Genomic DNA, 19672 nt, shown 5'->3' with positions numbered 1-19672 from the left:
GTAAGCTTGTGTTTGTGTATAGTATATATATATATATTAAATAATTATGAAAACATAAAATGTCACTTTAAAAAGCGTTAAGAGAATGTAAAAATTTAGACGTTCGGACGAAAACAAAGTTTTTCACGATTTTTATGTTCGATCACGAATAATGGATAAATAAAATAATGTCTTTATTATATTCGAGAGAATATAGCATAATAACATATATACATCAACACCAATATATTAAAATTAATTCATAAAACCTTGATCGATGTAATATGGTTTTTTTTGGTTTTTGCTGTATTTTATTTTAAGTCTAATACATTAATGTCATTTGTTCAATGGTTATAAGTATTTTTTAAATATTATCATGTTATTATTCTTTTTAAATTACGATAAATATTAATCTGGTAAATTATGTTCCTCATATAATTTTTCAATTTATTAGCATAATCAAGTTAAACGGAACTATTTATATTTATGAACCGAGTAAATTTATACTCGTACAACGAATATATTCATCATTTTGTCATACCAAAAGCGAGTAAATAATATTAAAATTCGTACAAGTTGATTTATTTGAAACATTAATTGTCTTGTTCTAATTTTCGAGTAACGAAGAATAACTTGGCATAATGAAGTATATAATGCGATTGAGTAGATTAATCGTAATTGAATCGGTAAAGATTACGAAAACCAATGTATATGTCTGTTGGACAGAAGCTCATACAGTATGCGTTTTCCTATTTTCCATATATCAAACACAGACTCACCCTGGATGTCAAATAAATTCAATTACATCGATTCACTTAGAACGTGCTGTCTGCGTAACTAGAGATCAGCATAAGATATTTGGGTATTTTATAGTCTTACTTCATTGATGATAAGTCTAGAACGGATTTAATACTTCGTTGCAAATACAACAATAAGACTCAGATGCTTCGAATAAAAACATCATACGGTATACCATGGAATTGCATTGCATCAAAACTTTATTACTTTTTTTTCTAAAAACACAAACTCAATGGTTTGAAAAAAGACACGTAATATAATACAACATCATATAAAAAGTAGATAGATATAACCATTGTGTAAAATTTTTATCATTTCGACCAACCCTTATAAGTTTTAGTCATAATGGAACATTACTAACGTGTGCAGAGCGTATAAATAAAACTCTTTCGAAACTTGTAATGTTAACATTAGTCATTTGATCGAGATATATTTGTTTACATGCATGGATTTTTTCGTTTTTATTTGTTGACAGTCTATATTCATTTGAATTATTTTTAACTATATTAGTTCGATATGTTTTTCATTAATGCGTTTTTTCAATCTTGTTGATTATATATGGCGGATATTATAACAAAATATGGTAACATACATTGTTTTTAATTTTATTATAATTTTACTAGCGAATGTAAATCAAAGCATGGAACATGATATAAGAGGTTTTAATTTCCGTGATAATTATAATCATTAATTTAATATGGTTTATAACTTATTATGTTACAGATTGTATCGTTTATACGTACAATATGTTTGATAACAATAAATAAATATAACGTAACGATTATTACGAGTTGAGTTGGTAATTATTTTTCTAGGGCAGTTCTTGTTCCTTAATATTTATTTTTTATTACTTCGTAAATAAGGTACAGAATTCCATTTACACAACTTATAAGTACTATAAATATCTAAAGTGGGTATGCCCAAGTGTTAAACATAAAATAATGTGACCTTGCCTACTTATTAAAACTCGAGCGTTGTACTTCAATAAAAATATGTTAGTTTTCATTAAATCGATGAATATTTGAACGAAAATTTAAATAAATTATTTAAAATATTGTATGCGTTCGTTCAATTTAGACGTATAAGCTCGAGAGTCTGCCAAGAATTGGCAATAAAAATTTATTGGGGTAACAAATACAGAATATTATTATTATAATATAGCAATGGTAATAATTATTATATAATATAATAGGAATTATTAATAATGATGATAGTAAAAGAGCGCAATACCAATTTATGATCGACATACTCGGTGTCGGTGGAATTCGCGTAAGTGTTATCGGCGTTTAATAATTAAAACTTTTGTTACTCACCGTTAATTTCCATGGATCTAAAACTTTCACCAAAAAAAAATCACAAATAATATAATATTATTACTTTGTTACAATGGTAAAGTCGTAGTTCAACGAATAACATTTGTTTAATAGTTTAATGACTGTTTTGTCTAAACGATGGAAGCAGAGACGGTGAATAGAAAACGTTCTCCGATCTCGGACTTGTAAAAACATATATATACTCTTCATTAGTTTTTCAATAAGCACAACGCATGCATGGGGTGTTCTATTGAATAGAAAAAAAAAAACAATTAAAATAATTGTATTGAATTTTTAGCCTAAAAAAATATAATCAAAATTATTTCGTGCAAGCAAAATGTACTATACCTATTTCATATTACCATAATCGAATGTAACCCGAACCATTCCGTTAGTCCTTGACACGTCGAAAGTGAACATAATATTGCAATACGTAAATATTGTAATAAAATAATTAAATGGATTAATATGCGTTAATGAATAATAACATACACCACTGTGTTAATTATACGATATAACCACGGCGTGCGTGTATATAAGCGTTATAATTATTATTGTTGTGAATACGGGTGTGTACCTTTATGAGTTTGAATTATGATTTATGCACGAGCGCGCGTATGTGTGTCAAAATGCTTTCCATCCTGTCGTCGTTTATTTTTTTTTTATAAATACGTGCATAATTGATGGCGTCTTTGAAGGCTGAGGCATCTCCCCCCCTGCAGTTTAAGTTTACTAGAAAATAACCTTACTATTCAGTAATCGGGAAAAAATATTTCATGTTAAACCACTAAAAGTAGTATGTACTTGTTAATATGTACGAAAACAAACAATGTTGCTATTATGAAAATATACGTGTAGGTTAGTATATTTTATCGCATTGAACTTGTAGTGCTCATAGTTGGTTTTACTATGATATGTATTTTAGTTTTTGTCTCTTAGTACACATTTACGACCAGAACGATTACTTCGATCATCACAATCATGAGGGATTTCTGATAAAGAATGGTGATAGTCGGTACTTTGAGGTAGGTATTTTTTTGAACGACTTTACACTTGTACATCGTATAAGCAGCCTGTGAGTACCAGCGTATTACTTTCATACGAGCACAATTTTTATCGATCATGATTTCTGTTAGATAATAAAAAAATCGTATGCTTAATCCAACGGTTCTCAAACTGTGCTCTGCGTAAAAAATTTAGAAGCTCCGTGGCTCCGTGGGCACATCTGAATTATTTAAATTCAAATATTATTATATTCTTGTTATCGAAGAAAAACACTGGTATGATTACTTGAATTGTGCGTTTTTTTTTTACCGAACACCCATTTAAATAAAATTTGGTTCCTGATTTAATTTATAAGTACAAGGTAAAATTATCAAAATAAAATATTTTTAAAAAAAAAAAATACATTTTTTGGATGTGTGTTTGTCTCGACATGCAATTTATAGTTTCGCATTGTTAAAGGAATATTTAAAGTCAATCAATGATAATATTGATGAATTTGATGAAATATTTTTACATCATTTTTTGAATTTACTTTTAGAAATATAAGGGCTCAGCGTACAGAAAATGATGAGAACCATTGGTTTAATCAAACATTGTTGCGCTGTCTGCCGTATCGTTTGTTTTGTTTCCATCTATTTGGTAATTTACCGTCTATGACGTGTTTACCGGTTACCGGTCACAAGACGTGTTCCGCCGAAATTTCCGTATGAGATCATGTTTTTTCCGCTAGACAGAACGCACGATCGCCACCATAGCTGATCATTATGATCCATCGTGAATTCTTGTGCGAAACATGTGTCCGAGTTACTTTCGCCGACCGGGAACGATTATAATACACGCGTGATTCACAGGCTTAACGTACGTACATTACGTCTCGTTGACAATAAAAATAATACGTTTTTCGATTAAAACCTTCATCTCACCTATAGCGCTTACAGTACATCCGTTTCGATGAAATTCGCTACATTTCTGACGATCATATTAAACGCGTCACGACTATACGGTCGCCACAACATTAACGTATCCGATGTCCATTATGAGTTGTATACTTGTAGACATATACGTGGGAATGAATATTATAATATATATGTATTTTAAATATTATTGCATTTCCGTCTTTCACGCGTACAATGCGAAGAACAAAAGTAATTTTCGTTAAGCGAAACGCGGTAACGGGGAATGAATAATATTAATAATAATGCTTGGACATGGAAACCAATGAAAGATTGTTCAATACTTCCGCGTATAGTTTTTTTTTTCTACATTAGAAGTATTTTAGCATTAATGTAAAGGGTTCTGATAAACCGAAAGATACATTTCGAAATCAGCGGTAACAGTATAATATTATTGTGAGTCGATGGAATTGAGGTTTAACCACAATCGTTGACCTTACTACCAGTCGGGTGCACTCAGGTCACCCGGATAAATAATCACTAGTGGTGCTTGACCCCCGTCAACATTTTACTAACGAATTCGACCGGGATAAATGTTCATTGGGTACATTGGGTGTATTACGAAAATTCGCAGGCGTGTGTAGTACGCGCCTTCGGATTTATCGACGGAGAGACGTGCACGTCAACAACCGCTGATCATAGTAGCCTGGTGGCTTAAGGCGGTGCTATACGATGCGTCTAATACCTTCGAACGTTGGCTACACGATAGTTCGTCACATTGTGTAGTGATAATCCATAAGCAGGGGTGGAACTAGGGGATGGAAAACTAGGACTCATTAAAAACTAATTTGATATTTTTAACTTTGTTAAATACTGATATTAGGTTAAAGCTCAAAAGTATGATTGTATATTAATTATCAGAAAAAAATTCTAGAGAAGAGAATTTGATTATTGGTCTATGATAGGGCGTAATTTTAACATTTTCCCTGGGCGTAAAAATGTCTAGTTCCACCTCTATCCATAAGTCGAGTGACAAATGTTTGTGTTCAACGTTGGTGTTAGAACGATTACCGCTGAAAGTCGATATTTTTGACCCGCCGTTAAAGGAGTATCCTTTAGAACGTTGGAAGTTATTCGCAATTAGTGTTTGGTATACGGCCGCACGATGTGACATGTGTAATCCTGTATCCATTGTTGAATTACCGTTCTCTAGTTTTGTTTAAAGTTAGTACCATTCTCGATGCCATTCAGTTTGCATATGTTTTTTTTGCGTGAAAATGAAAATCTTTATAATTGGAAAATTCACCAACAATAAACGCTCCTAACAATCCTCTTTTACAACAGGGCGAAAAATAACACAATTTTCGAATGATTCACATTTTAAATGTCTGGAATAGACTAATAAGCGATATTGTTTTAGCCATTATATTTTTAAATTCTTTTTTTGTGCAATAATTTTCAGAAGGAACATATGTTTTCTTTAGAATTTGTACTTAAGTTCATTTACAAATAACGCTGGGTATTCACTATAATATCGCACAGACAGTGCATGACTAAAATTCAGTACACAAAGAAGCATGTATTTTTTAACCAGCTGCCAATTCGTAAATTGAAGTTATCCTTCGTTATCTTATATGATACGTTCATTAGAAGTCAGAACATTAAATTTTGTCTGTTAAAATATTTGCAGTAGTTACCTATATGATGTTTATAGGTATACTACGAATTATATGCGATAATCTTACATACCTATTTAACCTAATTCATACCTGATCGTACAATGTACCTAACCTGACCTATACCGTAACAATCGTGTATTTTAACACATAGCGTATTTTTTTACTTATTTCATATCATAATTGTAATTTTAAAAAAACGATTGTTCTTGGCAAACACGTAATATCATGGAAATAATTATTGAATCATAAATTCATATTATTATTTTTCCAGGGGGTAGGCAAGTTTCCCGTCTTGCCCCCCCCCCCCAAACTGGCACCAACGGTTGGAGCCAACGTTCGGAACATTGTGTAGCAACACCTTGTCTGTTCGTTCGCTCGCGACGGGCTCACACCTCTATACATTGCGCCCCTGTCTAACCGGTACATTTTGCTTGTGTGTTTCAGGTTTTGTGTGCGGCCAGACATGTTGGAAACAGTAACCACGGAGAAAAAAATCCCGCCGCCGCTACCACCCAAGACACGCCGGGGCTGTCTGAAGAACGTTGATGGTGGCGGCGGCGGCGGCGGCGGCGGTGGCGGAGCTACGATCCTTTCCAACGGTCACGTGGTAAAAATCCGAATAGACCCGATGATGGGCGACGGTGGCGGCCGCGCTCAGAGGGACGACGAAACGTGCCGGGAGAAGATCGTCGGCCGCCGGTCCAGCACGGTCAAGATAAACATCACTTGCGTGGACCCGTTTGTGTTCCGCCGGCACTATAATGACGCAGAAGACGACGCGGACGACGACGACCACGACGTGGACGTCCGGCGCACGTCGACAGGCCACCAGTCGCCGTTGGACAGCGGCACCGGCAGCGACCTCGACACCGGTAGCCGCCGGGACGAGAGCGACGACGGCACGTGCAGCTGTGACTCGCTGACCAGCAGCACGGCGGACGCGGCCGAGACGGTGGCCGCGACCACGGCGACTGTTATCGATGGGCTGGTCGCGACCGCCGCTCCGCCGGTAACCGTGACTGCAGCAGCCGTGGCCGTTGGGGTGGCCGCTGGTGCAGGAATCGTAACCAAGGCGTCAGTCGCTACGGTGGTCGAAGAGTTGCCGAAACGGTCGTCCCCGCCAGCGATTCACATCCAACAGCGGTGCTACGGCGACTCGACCGTAGCGGCCGCGGCGACCACGGCCGACCGCGTCATCGACATGGACAACACGGACCAGTACTACGACTTTCACATGAACGAGAACGTGTTCGACGAGGTGGACGCAGCTGCCGCGGCGGCTGCGGCCGCTGCCGCTCAGCCGGCCGACGATACGTTTGCGGGGTGCAAGACCGCGGCCGCGTCCGACACGATACGCAGCGCGAAGGGCACGATCAGGGGCGTCAAGAACCGCGTCAGAGCCGGCATAGCGACGTTCTTACAACCCAAGACTAACAAGGTAAGTCGCGCTCGTGAACTCACGACGATTGTCTACCGACTTATCACGTTCTCTAATCTTACGTTCCCACCCCGGTGAAAGTCCCGACTGAAATAGTAGCGCCAAAAATCGATTTTTTTTTTTTTTTTTTTTTTGTCACCTGCACCGAATGTTTGGTTTTCGACCGCAGTTGAAGCGTCGGACCTTTGTCCGTCCAGCGGGCCGTGAATTGGGGATCCCCTTAGTACCAAGTAGTGAACGCAGTGGCGTGGCGAAATCAAACATTTTCAGAAGCAAATATATTTTGTCGATACCAACCTACCCCCCAAAAAATTGAAGGCCGGCTCGATTACGAACGTATTCCCAACACGACCAGAAATTGTAATGTATACCGCGGTTCTTGCAAAACATAAACTTTCTGTCAGATCTTTTACTCATTTATTATAAGTGCATATGTTACTACGTAGATCCCTACATGTTATTTTTTCCGCGAAAAACGCGGGGGCACGACGTCTTGGGCGAAATGCGGTCTTCGCTAGCGAGTCGTTCCGCACACGATGCCCGCGATCGAAAAAGCTTACTACCCTCCCTTGCCGCAAAACATACTGTTTCCGAAACGGTCCCGGACGACTTCTCCCCCTTCTTTCGTTCCCCCACTTCTTCCCCGAAAAATGGTCGTCATCGCTAACAATAAATATATATATATATATATATTAAACAATAAATTTAAATTTTTTTCGCTGGAGGGCCCGACAGAAAAACATGCCCACTCTTGGCGCGGCAAGTGTCCAACACTAAATATAGGGTGAGTTAGTTCACAAGACAAATAGAATAATAATAGTAGAATGTATAATAATTAAATAAATAAATATGTATAAATGTTGATATGCTGCCTGGTTAGCACAACAATAATTAAACTTGGTAACATCAAACAAATAAATACATAATTTAATGTTGACCCTTCAGTGGCACAACTAATAATTAAACAATAATACAATAATAAAAATAATATTAATCATATTAATGAAAGACTACACTTCTTGGCCCTACAGTGGCACAACCCCAAAAATATAAAACTAATTTATAATATCCTGATTGGCACACAATAGAGCCGTCGGTCTCTACATTAAAAATGCACTATTGGTCGACCATACTTACATGTAGCTGCGTTCGGTGGCGGATTTCATCCAGACACGACCACACTGGGAAACGTACTCAAAAAAAAAAAAAACAATATAAATGATAAATAAATGTGTACACCCCTACGTGCGTGCGACCACCAAATCACAGCAAAAAGATGAATTCACGAGTCAGCAGCAAAACACAAACACAATTCGAAATTGTGTACTCGCAATGACCGCTGGTAGATATACCTGAAAAACCAAATACCACACGGTCAAACAGGAACACAACACAACAACGTAGTTTCACAAGAAATTGACTGCAGACGATGACCAAATCGGGATTCGATGTGCACACCTTGAAGACAAAACGGCGAGAGCGAGCTAGTGTTGACGGCAATCACCACGGCAAGGCTACGGCCGCCGGAATGAAGATAAAACGTTTTGGTGTCGCCACCAAAAAAAATTATAACGATCGAACTTTTGTGACACCGAGAGCATGACTTTAGGAAATGCGCGAAACACAACCAAACATTTACGCGCGATGCGTAACAATACGTACCCGGCCGGTCGCACACAATGGCAGCGGACACGCAACGAACCTCTACGCATCGCGCGAAAATTATAACGTGAACTTCAAACAAAAAAAAAAAAAAAAACAAAAGCTACCGCGGGCGCTAACCACCCGACCGCTTCGATCACTACCGCGTTTCCGTGTTTCACCGCGACCATCGTCTGCATTCGCATTTGTGGTACCACGAAAACAACGGACACGGCGAAACGCAATAAGACCAATTTCGTTTGCGGTCGTACGATCTCCCGACCGCCGCAACGCTTCTCCGTCGGCCGTCCCGTGAGAAACCGACGGCACGTTCGCGGTGCGCCGCCGTGGTGCGTTCCGGTGTGCGGACGAGCGCGTGCCACGACGACCGCGTACCGTTTTCGTCGGGATCTCTCGTCGGTTGTGTCCGCGAACCGTGAGAACGGCGGCGCGCGAAAATACTTTTCCAGCGTTTAACCGCATACGGTACCATGGTAACGCGGGCGTGCGACAGTCGACCGAAGCTTTCGCTCCGAAAAAATAACGACGTGACGTGACGTCCACATGACGTGTCCACCAATGGGCGCGTTTGGAAGCGTTGGATGCACGGTTCACGGAGCCCCCCCCTCCCCGAAATCCCTTCTGATTTTACCTTTATCCCTTCCCACTGCGATCCGTTCCAAACGCGCATTATAGCATTTGATTTAATATAACAACAATAATTAATAATAATGGTGTAAACAAGTGCCTTAGTCCGAAAGTTTTCACGTGGGCCGCTGATTGTCTTGTTAAACGTTTAAACGTTACCGTCCGTAAACAGCAGCGTCACCGTGAACGGATAAAAATCGTGAAGTGATTACCGACACGGTAATATCGACCGACGAACAAGACTAAGACAAAAAAAAAAAAAAGAAAATAAATTCAAATATTTTAAAATTTCTCTCCGTCCGAACCGAAGCAACACGCGTTCGATTAAATGTCGTGCACGAAAGTCGCGCGCACGAACACATATGTAACACAAGTGCGTCTCCTGTACATGATGGACTGTGCACTGGTATTTGTGACCGGTTTTTTGGTTTTTTTTTTCAAATTTCGTTACATAAAACCGCCAATTTTTTTTAACTTTTTTTTTTCTATACCAATTATTATAACATCAAAAGCGAAACGCTTACCAGTTGTTGGACAAGTAAAACGATGATTGCGACACCGAACAGTAATAATTACAGATATTTCGATTGCCGCGCCGGATGAATAAAATAATGTGGGTTAAATATTTATCTAACGAATCGCGACCGGAATGTGCCAGTTGAATATATTTGTTTGAAAAAAATTTCTAAATTATATTTCAAGAATACATAACGTAACGGTTTATTGAAAACTCATATTTTCTTAAGATGATTTTCGCATAATGACAGTTTAATTAAAAAATCATTGGGCATAACGTGCGGTATTGCACATCAATTTCCATGTTCTCGGTTGGCTGCACACGATTTACGTCGAATGTAAATCGTCGGGTTGATAACATTTGACAACGTCGAGATGTCCATAAATTATTAGATACGTTACTAAATTATATTAATAATTGTTTTAATTAAAATCGTAAATCGAAAAAAAAAAATCGAATTATTGCATTTAAATATTTATTTTTATTTTTTTTAAAAGCCTCAACAAAAGAGGCTCTAAATATTTACAACATTTAGGTACTATACAACATTTTTACAATATTACAATATTATCTTTAGGGGTAACCACCACGTTTTTTTTTTAACAAAAACTACCGTTTCTAATTCCAACACTACATGTCGACAATTATCACGATTTTCATTCTGAAAAAATATACGGATTCTCCGTAATATGTATAAGGAAACGATCGAGCTGTATTTTTAATTTTTGTAATTTAAATTACCATAAATATTGTTGAAAATTCAAAAAAATTCAGAATTTCAAACTTAAATATTAATATTTAATTAACTAAATACAATTTTTAAAATGTGCCTCCATCGATCCTTCGTACATGTTGCTAAAAAAATGAATGTTTTATCAGAATGGAACTCGAGATAATCTTTGCGACGTATTGTTTGAATTAGAATCGTAAGAGTGAAAAATAAACATATTTTCGCGATCTCAATATTACGTTCTGACATGTGCGTGCGAGAGCCCTCCGTACCGCGTCAAGATAATGAACCTATAAAGTGAAATATAATTAGATACGTTATTTCGTGGTATCCTATAATAATGTTAGCAAACAGTAATATTTCCGTGTCCTGATAATAATATTATATACCTGAGCGATTGTAAAATCCACCAGAATAAAAAGGTAAAAAAAGGTCTTATGTAAACTCCATTAGTTTATTTTCCTTACCTGTAATGGGTATACGTAAACTCCGTCAGTTTTTTTTTTGTATTATGTCTGTAAATCTTTTCATAAAATTTAAGAAATTAATTGTATAAAAGTCAACCGAATGTTCTTATTTTTAGTAAAGTTCTTACCGAATTTCAAACCCATACTTATGCAGTGCAGTAACAAAACATTTCGTTATGATTATCAGAGTTCGTATTTTGTAGGTATTTTCTTTTTTTCCTATTAGGCTAAAACTAACCAATGTAAGATTTAAATGGAATTTGTTGTTTTTCCTTATACACCTATTATTTTTTTTTTTTTTTTTTATATTACAGCCTTTATGTTAGGTTCCATATACTTTTGTCGTAAAGGTGACCGAGATTTAACGATTTATATACTTTAAACTCTAACAGGCAGGATAATTTTTTCCTGTTAATATGTCGACTAAATTTGAATACCTAAACAAAAATAGTACAAAATACTTTGCACTGCAAACTATTTGCAGCTATTTTTTTTTATTAATTACTGTTATACATCAAAAACATGGGTACCTAATTTTCCATTAACTATAATTCAACAAATATAGTATACTGAGATAATGATTACGATGAACGACTACGATGTTGGTGCGGAAAGAAGCGGTCCCCGCATTGATGCCACACTATACATTAATAATCATTTACAACTAATACATAGATCTCGGGTGGCGACGATGAGATTAGAAATTGTCTAAATGTTGCTTCTTAAATAAATGCTATAGCGAGGCCCCTTAATATGTACAAAAAAAGATGAGAGGAAAAGATAAAGAAAGAGGACAATTGAATTATTAACTATTATATAAGATTATAAAGTTTGGTTATTTTAATAAAAGTTAAATTTTGTTGTAGTTTTCTTGATCAAGTCCGAGTGCTTCGTATAGGTGCTCTGATATGCTTAAAGATATTTTGATATCTGCATTATTACTATATTATTGAAAAACGTGTTTGACTTTAATACGTATCGTTTTGGTTGTAGAGCAATCTGATTTTGAATTATTCTGGAAATAGTGATGGGGTTGGTTTGGGTCGATTATTGTTTGCTGTAGGATGAGATAGAATTATCTCTTGATTTTCCACGCTCCTCCAATCCGTGATGTTTTGAGATGGAGTTGTGTTTATCAGGGAGAATTCGAGAAGCAGGATATCTTATAGAAGTTAATTTAAAAATTCCTAATATTAATTCTTAGTCTAATCTTAAGTTTTCCGGAAAAGAATGATATATTTGTTATGTTTTTCTAAAATAAATAATTTAAATTTATAGCAGATTTAAATCCTGCGTTCTTTTTGAGACACCCTATATTATAATTGAAAAATACCAAAAGAAAAAAAAGCATCTTGATGATATTCTATTCCCCCTCTCGCTCTCCCGTAAATATGCCTCTGTTCAGGGTGTATTAGCGAGAAAAAAAAACGTACTGGTTAGACGAGCACAAACTCCTCCAAGGAAGAAAATATTTTTTATTATTAATATCATTCGCAATGTTTTTCATTCACTTTAACGTTCGTATAATATTCTATGAATCGTCAGCACGAAATCATCCGGAAATATATTTTAACCGAGTTCTTCTCGTATTCCGACGAAAACGTATAAAGAGACAAAACAGATATTTTTCGGTTTTCTACGTAACAATAGACGATAGTTCTTCGGTTATCCGAAACGCACGGCAATTATATCAATATTACTATTATTATGTATCTGAAAAAAATAAAAAACACGTAGAATACGCGGCACGTGTAAACTCACAAAAGCAGTGCACGTTAAACGAGAGTGATTTTTACGCCGTACCTGCGCGAGCAAAACATACGAATAATAATTTCACGCCAAATTGTACACAGCGTTGTACATCTTCGTAATATAACGCCCACGGCCGCGTCGCAGTGACATTTGCGAGTCCCATTTATTCAACGACGTCACCGTACCATAAAGCTTTCCGTTTTGCCTACTTCGTTTTTTGTGTTTTAGTTATTGGATTTGTAGGTAAACAGAGGTATGTGACACGGTTTTTTATTTTTTTTGTCGTACGGTGTGCTCTGTTTGTTCCGTCTGCAGGACGTGCGTCCTACTGCGCGCGTCCTTCTCCTGCAAAAACGGACAGACACGCGCGCGCGCGAGCACACGTCTTCCATACACAAATACAATATAATAATATAATACTAATAATAATAATAATGTTATTATCATCGTCGTCATCGCCGCAGTCGAACGTGCAAATCTTAACGTTTCCGGTGACTCTTTTTTTCATTCTCTCGCTCTGTCTCACGAATGACACACTCGTACACGCATGATCGGTACAATACAAAAATATACACGTATGAACGTAAGTGCATGAGTATATCGATGGCGTAGCGTACGAGTGTGATAAGTGACATTTTCGTAATTGTACAGAAGAACGATTTTTAAGTTAGAGCTGTTATAACAATTCAAAAATGTAACGAACTGTAACGAACTTTTCGTCATATTTTCCTTAACATGTAATGAGCAATAAGGATTAAAAAACCTGCAATTACAACATTTGTATTCTTAACAAAAAATGTTTAAAAAAAATACATAAAACACATCACATTTTTCTTCTGATTTCAATAAAGAACAACAATTATTTGAATAATGTTATGATTTCGTTTGTGCATAATGTGCAGAATTTTATGATTAAATTGAATGTGCAATCAACTCATTTTTCAAAAAAAATTCACTTATCGTACTACACCATCGATAGTATGTGCGTATGTACTATACGTATATACTTGTAACGTGCGCGCTGAATGATGACGGGACGCACGTCGATCAATCAAGAATAATGTAACAATATTTCCCCGTCCGTGGTAATTCGCGCTCAGGGATTGCGTAACTATACATTTATGTTTTTGGTGGCACCCGCATATAATAACGGTAACAATAGGACACGGTGCGATATATGTCCGTATACACGTTTTACGTCCATATCTGAAAGTTTCACAACTGTTGCCTTTTTTTTTTTTTGTCGTTGGGAAACCGCGAGCCGACGATGGTTGGAAAAAACGAAAATCATTAATTCCTATGATGAAATGAAAAATAGCTAATCGTATTAGTATATCGATGATATGTACTCCATGGAAAATCGATGGTAGAAGTAATGTTAAGAAATAAAAACTATGCAGTTGCATTGATGTACGTTTTCCGAAAGATGCAATCGGTTGAGAAACCGTAACGTAAAATTAATCGACAATAACAATTAATAAGATCGGTTAAAGTATCTATACGTATATAAATGTTTTAAATAAATTTCGAAATCGAAACATCAATTATAGGTGATAACGATTGACTAGGGTCAAACTTATTATCATTGCGTGTGAAATAATCTGGTGAGGAAAAAAACTACTACGTTTTTAATATACCTATGTATAATAATATAAGACATTTGTACCCAAAACTCTCGATAAATAATTATACGTAAACTAAATTTCTAGCCACTTTTCAGTGCCTACTTTAATGTCGATAATTAAATAAAATGTACAGAAAGTTAAAATCTAGTGTACACTTAGACGTTTGAATGGTTTTCGATTTCGTCCGGTGAGTAAATTACATAAAGAAAATCATATTCCCAGACAGACAGTAGCCAATCAGTATTTCACAAATCTTAATTATAGTGATCTATAATGACTAAATAAATATACTTAATAAAGATAAACTGTAACTTACCGACCTATAATATACATATATAATATATATATATATATGTACTACACTTGACTATATAGTGTATTAACAGTTGAACGACTACATTACATTATTTATCGTGTCAATACACTACAGTCGGTGCAATTAACCGTAATAATAGCCAAACATTTTGTACACAGCTAACCAGTAATCACAATCCCATTTAAATCCAAAAAATCAAATTCATCGTATTGCAAGCTACTATTCATAGACGACTACGTAAAACGCAATATAGCGGATTAGGTAAATTGAGTCACATTTTATTAATTTTAGATAAACCGAGTCCCGCTTAGAAAAAAAAAGGTAAGTTGACTCTCATATAAAAATGAATTGAGTAAATTGAATCCCTTGTATAAAAATTAAAGCAGCAATTTGAAATATGATGAAATTCTGTTTTTTTTATTTAACACTCTTTTCATTATATTAACACAATTGTATACTACATATATTAAACTTACATTTTTGCAACACACGACTAATATGTAAATATTGTAAATATATAAGATGCTCAATGTTTTTATATATCCGTACCTAACCTAATATGTATTGTAATGTGTTGTCCAATGGCCATAGTTGCTGCGGATTTTTTTTTAAATAAAAAAAAAAAAAATAAACTTACATTTATCAGTTATCATTTATTACATCCAACGTTGTTGTAGATAGTTAGATACTTATATAAATATCGCGTAATATAATAATACGGAGCGAAATATAATAAATTATATCATTGTTAAATATTATTATTAACAATATTTAACGATGTAACGATAAGATAACACTTACCTACAGTACTCGGTGAATTTATAACTATATCAATGATGATATTTATAATTTAAATACATTTAAATATTTTAGACGGGACTCGATTTGCCGCTTTAACTGTTATACGAGGGACTCAGTTTACCTCTTTAAATTTTATACGTGGGACTCAGTTTACCAATTTCAATATTATTATTGGGACTCAGTTTACCTATTTCCAAAAAAGATAAATTCGTTTGGGACTCAATTTACCTACGCCCTAATATAGGTACATAATAATACAAAATATTTGCATGCACATCTTCAGATAAGCTCACAAATCGAGAACACGGAATAGTTGGTCTTGTATTTTTAATATCAACGAATATAATTGCAAATCATAACAATTTTTTCATTATAAGCAAACAACTTACGCTTAGATTTAGCACAGGTATTCACGTTCGTGCTGTAAAATAAAAGACAAAAATATGATTTTCCCAATGTCTATAGTCCAAGGATACTATGTCCGTGTGGTTCGTATGAAAATCATTAATTTTGAAAACATTTTCTCCCGATCGTCTCCTGTATTAATTATGCTTATGAATACCGTGCATCAATGATTGTAATATATTATTACGTTTAGTGCGTGTATGTTTTTCAGGTCAACTATTACGCGCACAACATAGCGCAGCGTAAAATTTCAATACGATATTGTTATCGCCAGCGACCCCTATAAACGTTTTACCAGACTACACGAGTGTTTAAATAACAATACCTATTTATAATAATATGTGAGTAGAACATAATATGAACTTGTATACATACACTGTTTTCGATATTTTCATCCGGCTTTTTCACCGTTTTCAATGTCATTGGGGAAAAAAGAGAAAAAAAAAATGAAAATCATCGTTCGGCAAACCGTAAATAGAATACGATAAATGTATTGTATATCAATGTGCAACCGTGCACAACCCAAATATTTTACGTTTATCCGGGGCACACGATTGCAGAAACGTCGACGCGCGCAAACCCATATTGCGACTCTTCGCCGTCATATTATGATAATAATCGTACACTTTGTCGAGTGCATCGGCGACGATCTTATAACTATAACGTCACTTGTTCTAATGTAAATAAGTCGTCATCCTGTCCGTCCAGTGTACACAATGCTTGTCTCGAACTGCTATAACAACTATAGCTGCAGCAACGATGACAAGTATTTTTCGATATTTCTCCTCTCTTCTTCGATTTGGAACGTGAGAGATTAAAATAAAATAAATACTTCTGCCGTATTCAAAACTCGTGTGTGTGTGTGTGTGTGTATCCGTTTACTGTGCGTATAATATGGGTCTATCAGAGAGCTCTATAAGCTTTCACTCGTGGGCCGATGACCCGTCGACCCAATAGTTTTAACTATCGAAATGTCCAATTGGGCGTGAATTAATTCGCATCGAAGCTCAATGCATTTGATACGCTAATTATTTTATAATTAATTCTAGGTAATGATTGTATTATAGTAAGTATGTATAACACCTGTATTGTATACGTACACAATACACATACGCGCACGTCTGTGTGTACTCATACATGAACACGTTTTTATAGAAATTTCCTAGCAATATCCAATGCACACAAGACTAGATACGACATTATTATTATTATTATTATTATTACTATCACTATTATTATCAATTTATTTTATTTTATTTTTTCGAAACGAGAAGAGAACAAAATAATGCATAAACGCAAATAGTGTTTTACGTAATTCGATCGTAGGCGTGACTGTCCAATGTTTTTTGCGAAAAATGTGCGTACTCATTGTTGCACGATAAATTAGTAATCATACTCGTGAATAATGATAGATAAAATTGTTCATTACAAATTTAAAATGAAAAACCACACGTCTTATAACTTCGTTATAGATTTAGCCAATTCAATCACGCCATTACCTGTATTCTACATGTGTATATTATGTATTGTATTAATACGTTTATAATATTATGATATATACTTTACTCGGTTTATGATACATACTTTACTCGGTAGGCATGTAATTATTTAAAAATGGAAAAGTGATATTTCATAGATTTCTTCGATTGAGGACGGTGTGATCATTTATATTATTTTATTTGACAAATCGATATACTCGTGGAATACACATGCATTTATTAAAAACACCAATCACGCACAGCAATAATGAGTTGGACGTTTAACATACGAAGACATATATATATATATATATATAAACTACAAACGACATAAATGCATATTAACATAACGGCATGATCGTATGAACCGTAACCGCGACTAGTGTATATTTATATTATGGTCATCATTACAGCATATAGACTAGCACTTGGTGTTCGTATGCATTTTCATATGCGTGTAGCATAATTGATTATTGGTCATCGAGCACATAGCTATTAACTTTCCAATTGTCCATTCGACTTAATAGTAATGAGCATATCCGCGTACAGTGTTTGCCAAAATCGGTCGTTGTTTTTTTTTTTGCCCGCACAAGTTTGAGAGCCTTATGTGAGCACGATGGATATATCGTGTGATTTTAAAACAATGGACTAACAACACTGTTATAGCATACAACACTATAAAAAAATTATTTGAAAACAGATATCATCACGTTATAGTAGCGCGAGAACATACGAAAAATAAAAAATGGTTTTAAAAGATCTTTTTTTCGGACGTATTAGGTATTGATTTCAGTAATTCTAATCTCCTCGTATTACGAGTGAGGTGCAATAGCACCAAAACTTCCGACCACCATTTTTTGTTGAAAATCTTTCAAGGGATCTGAACCGTTACATGTTTCAGTTCTAATATTGATATTAATGTTCGAAATTAATTTAGTCGAACGGAGTTTGCCAAAAAGACACAGAACTGTTAAATTGTCGACCAGTCTCCCCCTCTTTTCAAAAGTTCGGTGCATTACGGTTGCAGCAGTGCATCGATAGAAATCTTTAGGTATATCTTCATTGTTTCGCTTTCATGCAGTATCGCGCGTAACATTTAAGAAAAACATAATTTAGACGACGTGCATGGCGATCGGAACCCGAATCGAGTTTTGAGACTACGTGCGCGTATCGATATATTATTATATACCTAATGCTATGCACCACGGTAATCTAGTCATACACGTCGGTGTCATTGGTCCGTTACCCGGACGCGAGTCTGGAAATCGCATTCGCGCGGGTCGATGACGAATGTGTAGACAAACGTTCGAAAAGAAAAGGACGCGCGTCCTGCGTCTGAATCACAACGCATGAATAATGATCTGTATATACCTGCAGAGACGATCCATTGTCCCGTGAAGATAATTAAATGGATTTTTACGTGGGCACCTAAATACCTATAAACGATGCGTTCTATACAATCATTATTCGCAATAAACATCGATATTGTTTTAGTGGAAATCACCAGCCAGAATATTCTGCGTCGCTGCACCAATTGTGTTCAGTAAAATAATCTCTCAATAGACATTTGACGACTGTACAGATTATACGTTACACGAGATCTTAAGACGATTGTATTATTCGCGTCGCGAAATATAATAGCAATGTCCGTGTTATTCAATTTGTTTCTGTAAATTATTTATTTAGTTTAGTTCGCACCGGATTCCACGTAACCTATTGTTCAAGCATACTCCGCACGCTTTTTTTTCTTTTCCTTAAAAATATTCTTCTAATATTGAGTTGCCTCTTATGATTTATCTTAAATATATATATATATATATATATATATGTGTGTGTATGCGTGTAGTGTTTCTCCGAAAATTATTTTCACCCCAGTTTATACAATAAGTAGAATATTATACATGATACCCGTTCTACCGTTTGATTTCAAACGAGTCAATATTTATTACGTCCGGCCACCACAGCTATACATTATAATATACACCTATGGACTGTATAATATGAATAGAAAATAATGATTTATCGATTTAATAAATAATACATATTTTATTACTAATATTATTTACGAGTGTTTTTGGGAAACTAACGTTATGTATAATATGGATCCCCTCGGTTATCGTAAAAAAATAATAATATTCTATTCGCGTTTTTAAATATTAAACGACGGGGTTACAAAAATATTCATTC

General features: G+C 35.4%; 1 protein-coding gene across 2 annotated transcripts in view; it reads left to right on the top strand.

Moving 5' to 3' along the window:
* The window catches only part of LOC112691834, a 44877-nt gene that overhangs the window by 8578 nt on the left and 16627 nt on the right, over positions 1–19672 (top strand). For both annotated transcript variants that reach the window (XM_025566244.1, XM_025566245.1), the window contains exon 2: positions 6112–7105. In XM_025566244.1, coding sequence (XP_025422029.1) covers positions 6131–7105 — 975 coding nt within the window. In that variant the 5' untranslated portion in view covers positions 6112–6130. The remainder of the gene's footprint in view (positions 1–6111; positions 7106–19672) is intronic.

Source organism: Sipha flava, unplaced genomic scaffold, assembly GCF_003268045.1.
Source record: "Sipha flava isolate LNK unplaced genomic scaffold, YSA_version1 67_pilon_pilon, whole genome shotgun sequence".
In the NCBI taxonomy this organism is placed as follows: Eukaryota; Metazoa; Arthropoda; class Insecta; order Hemiptera; family Aphididae; genus Sipha; species Sipha flava.
The sequence above is the reverse complement of the archived record's forward strand: the minus strand, read 5'-3'. Positions and strand labels throughout refer to the sequence as shown.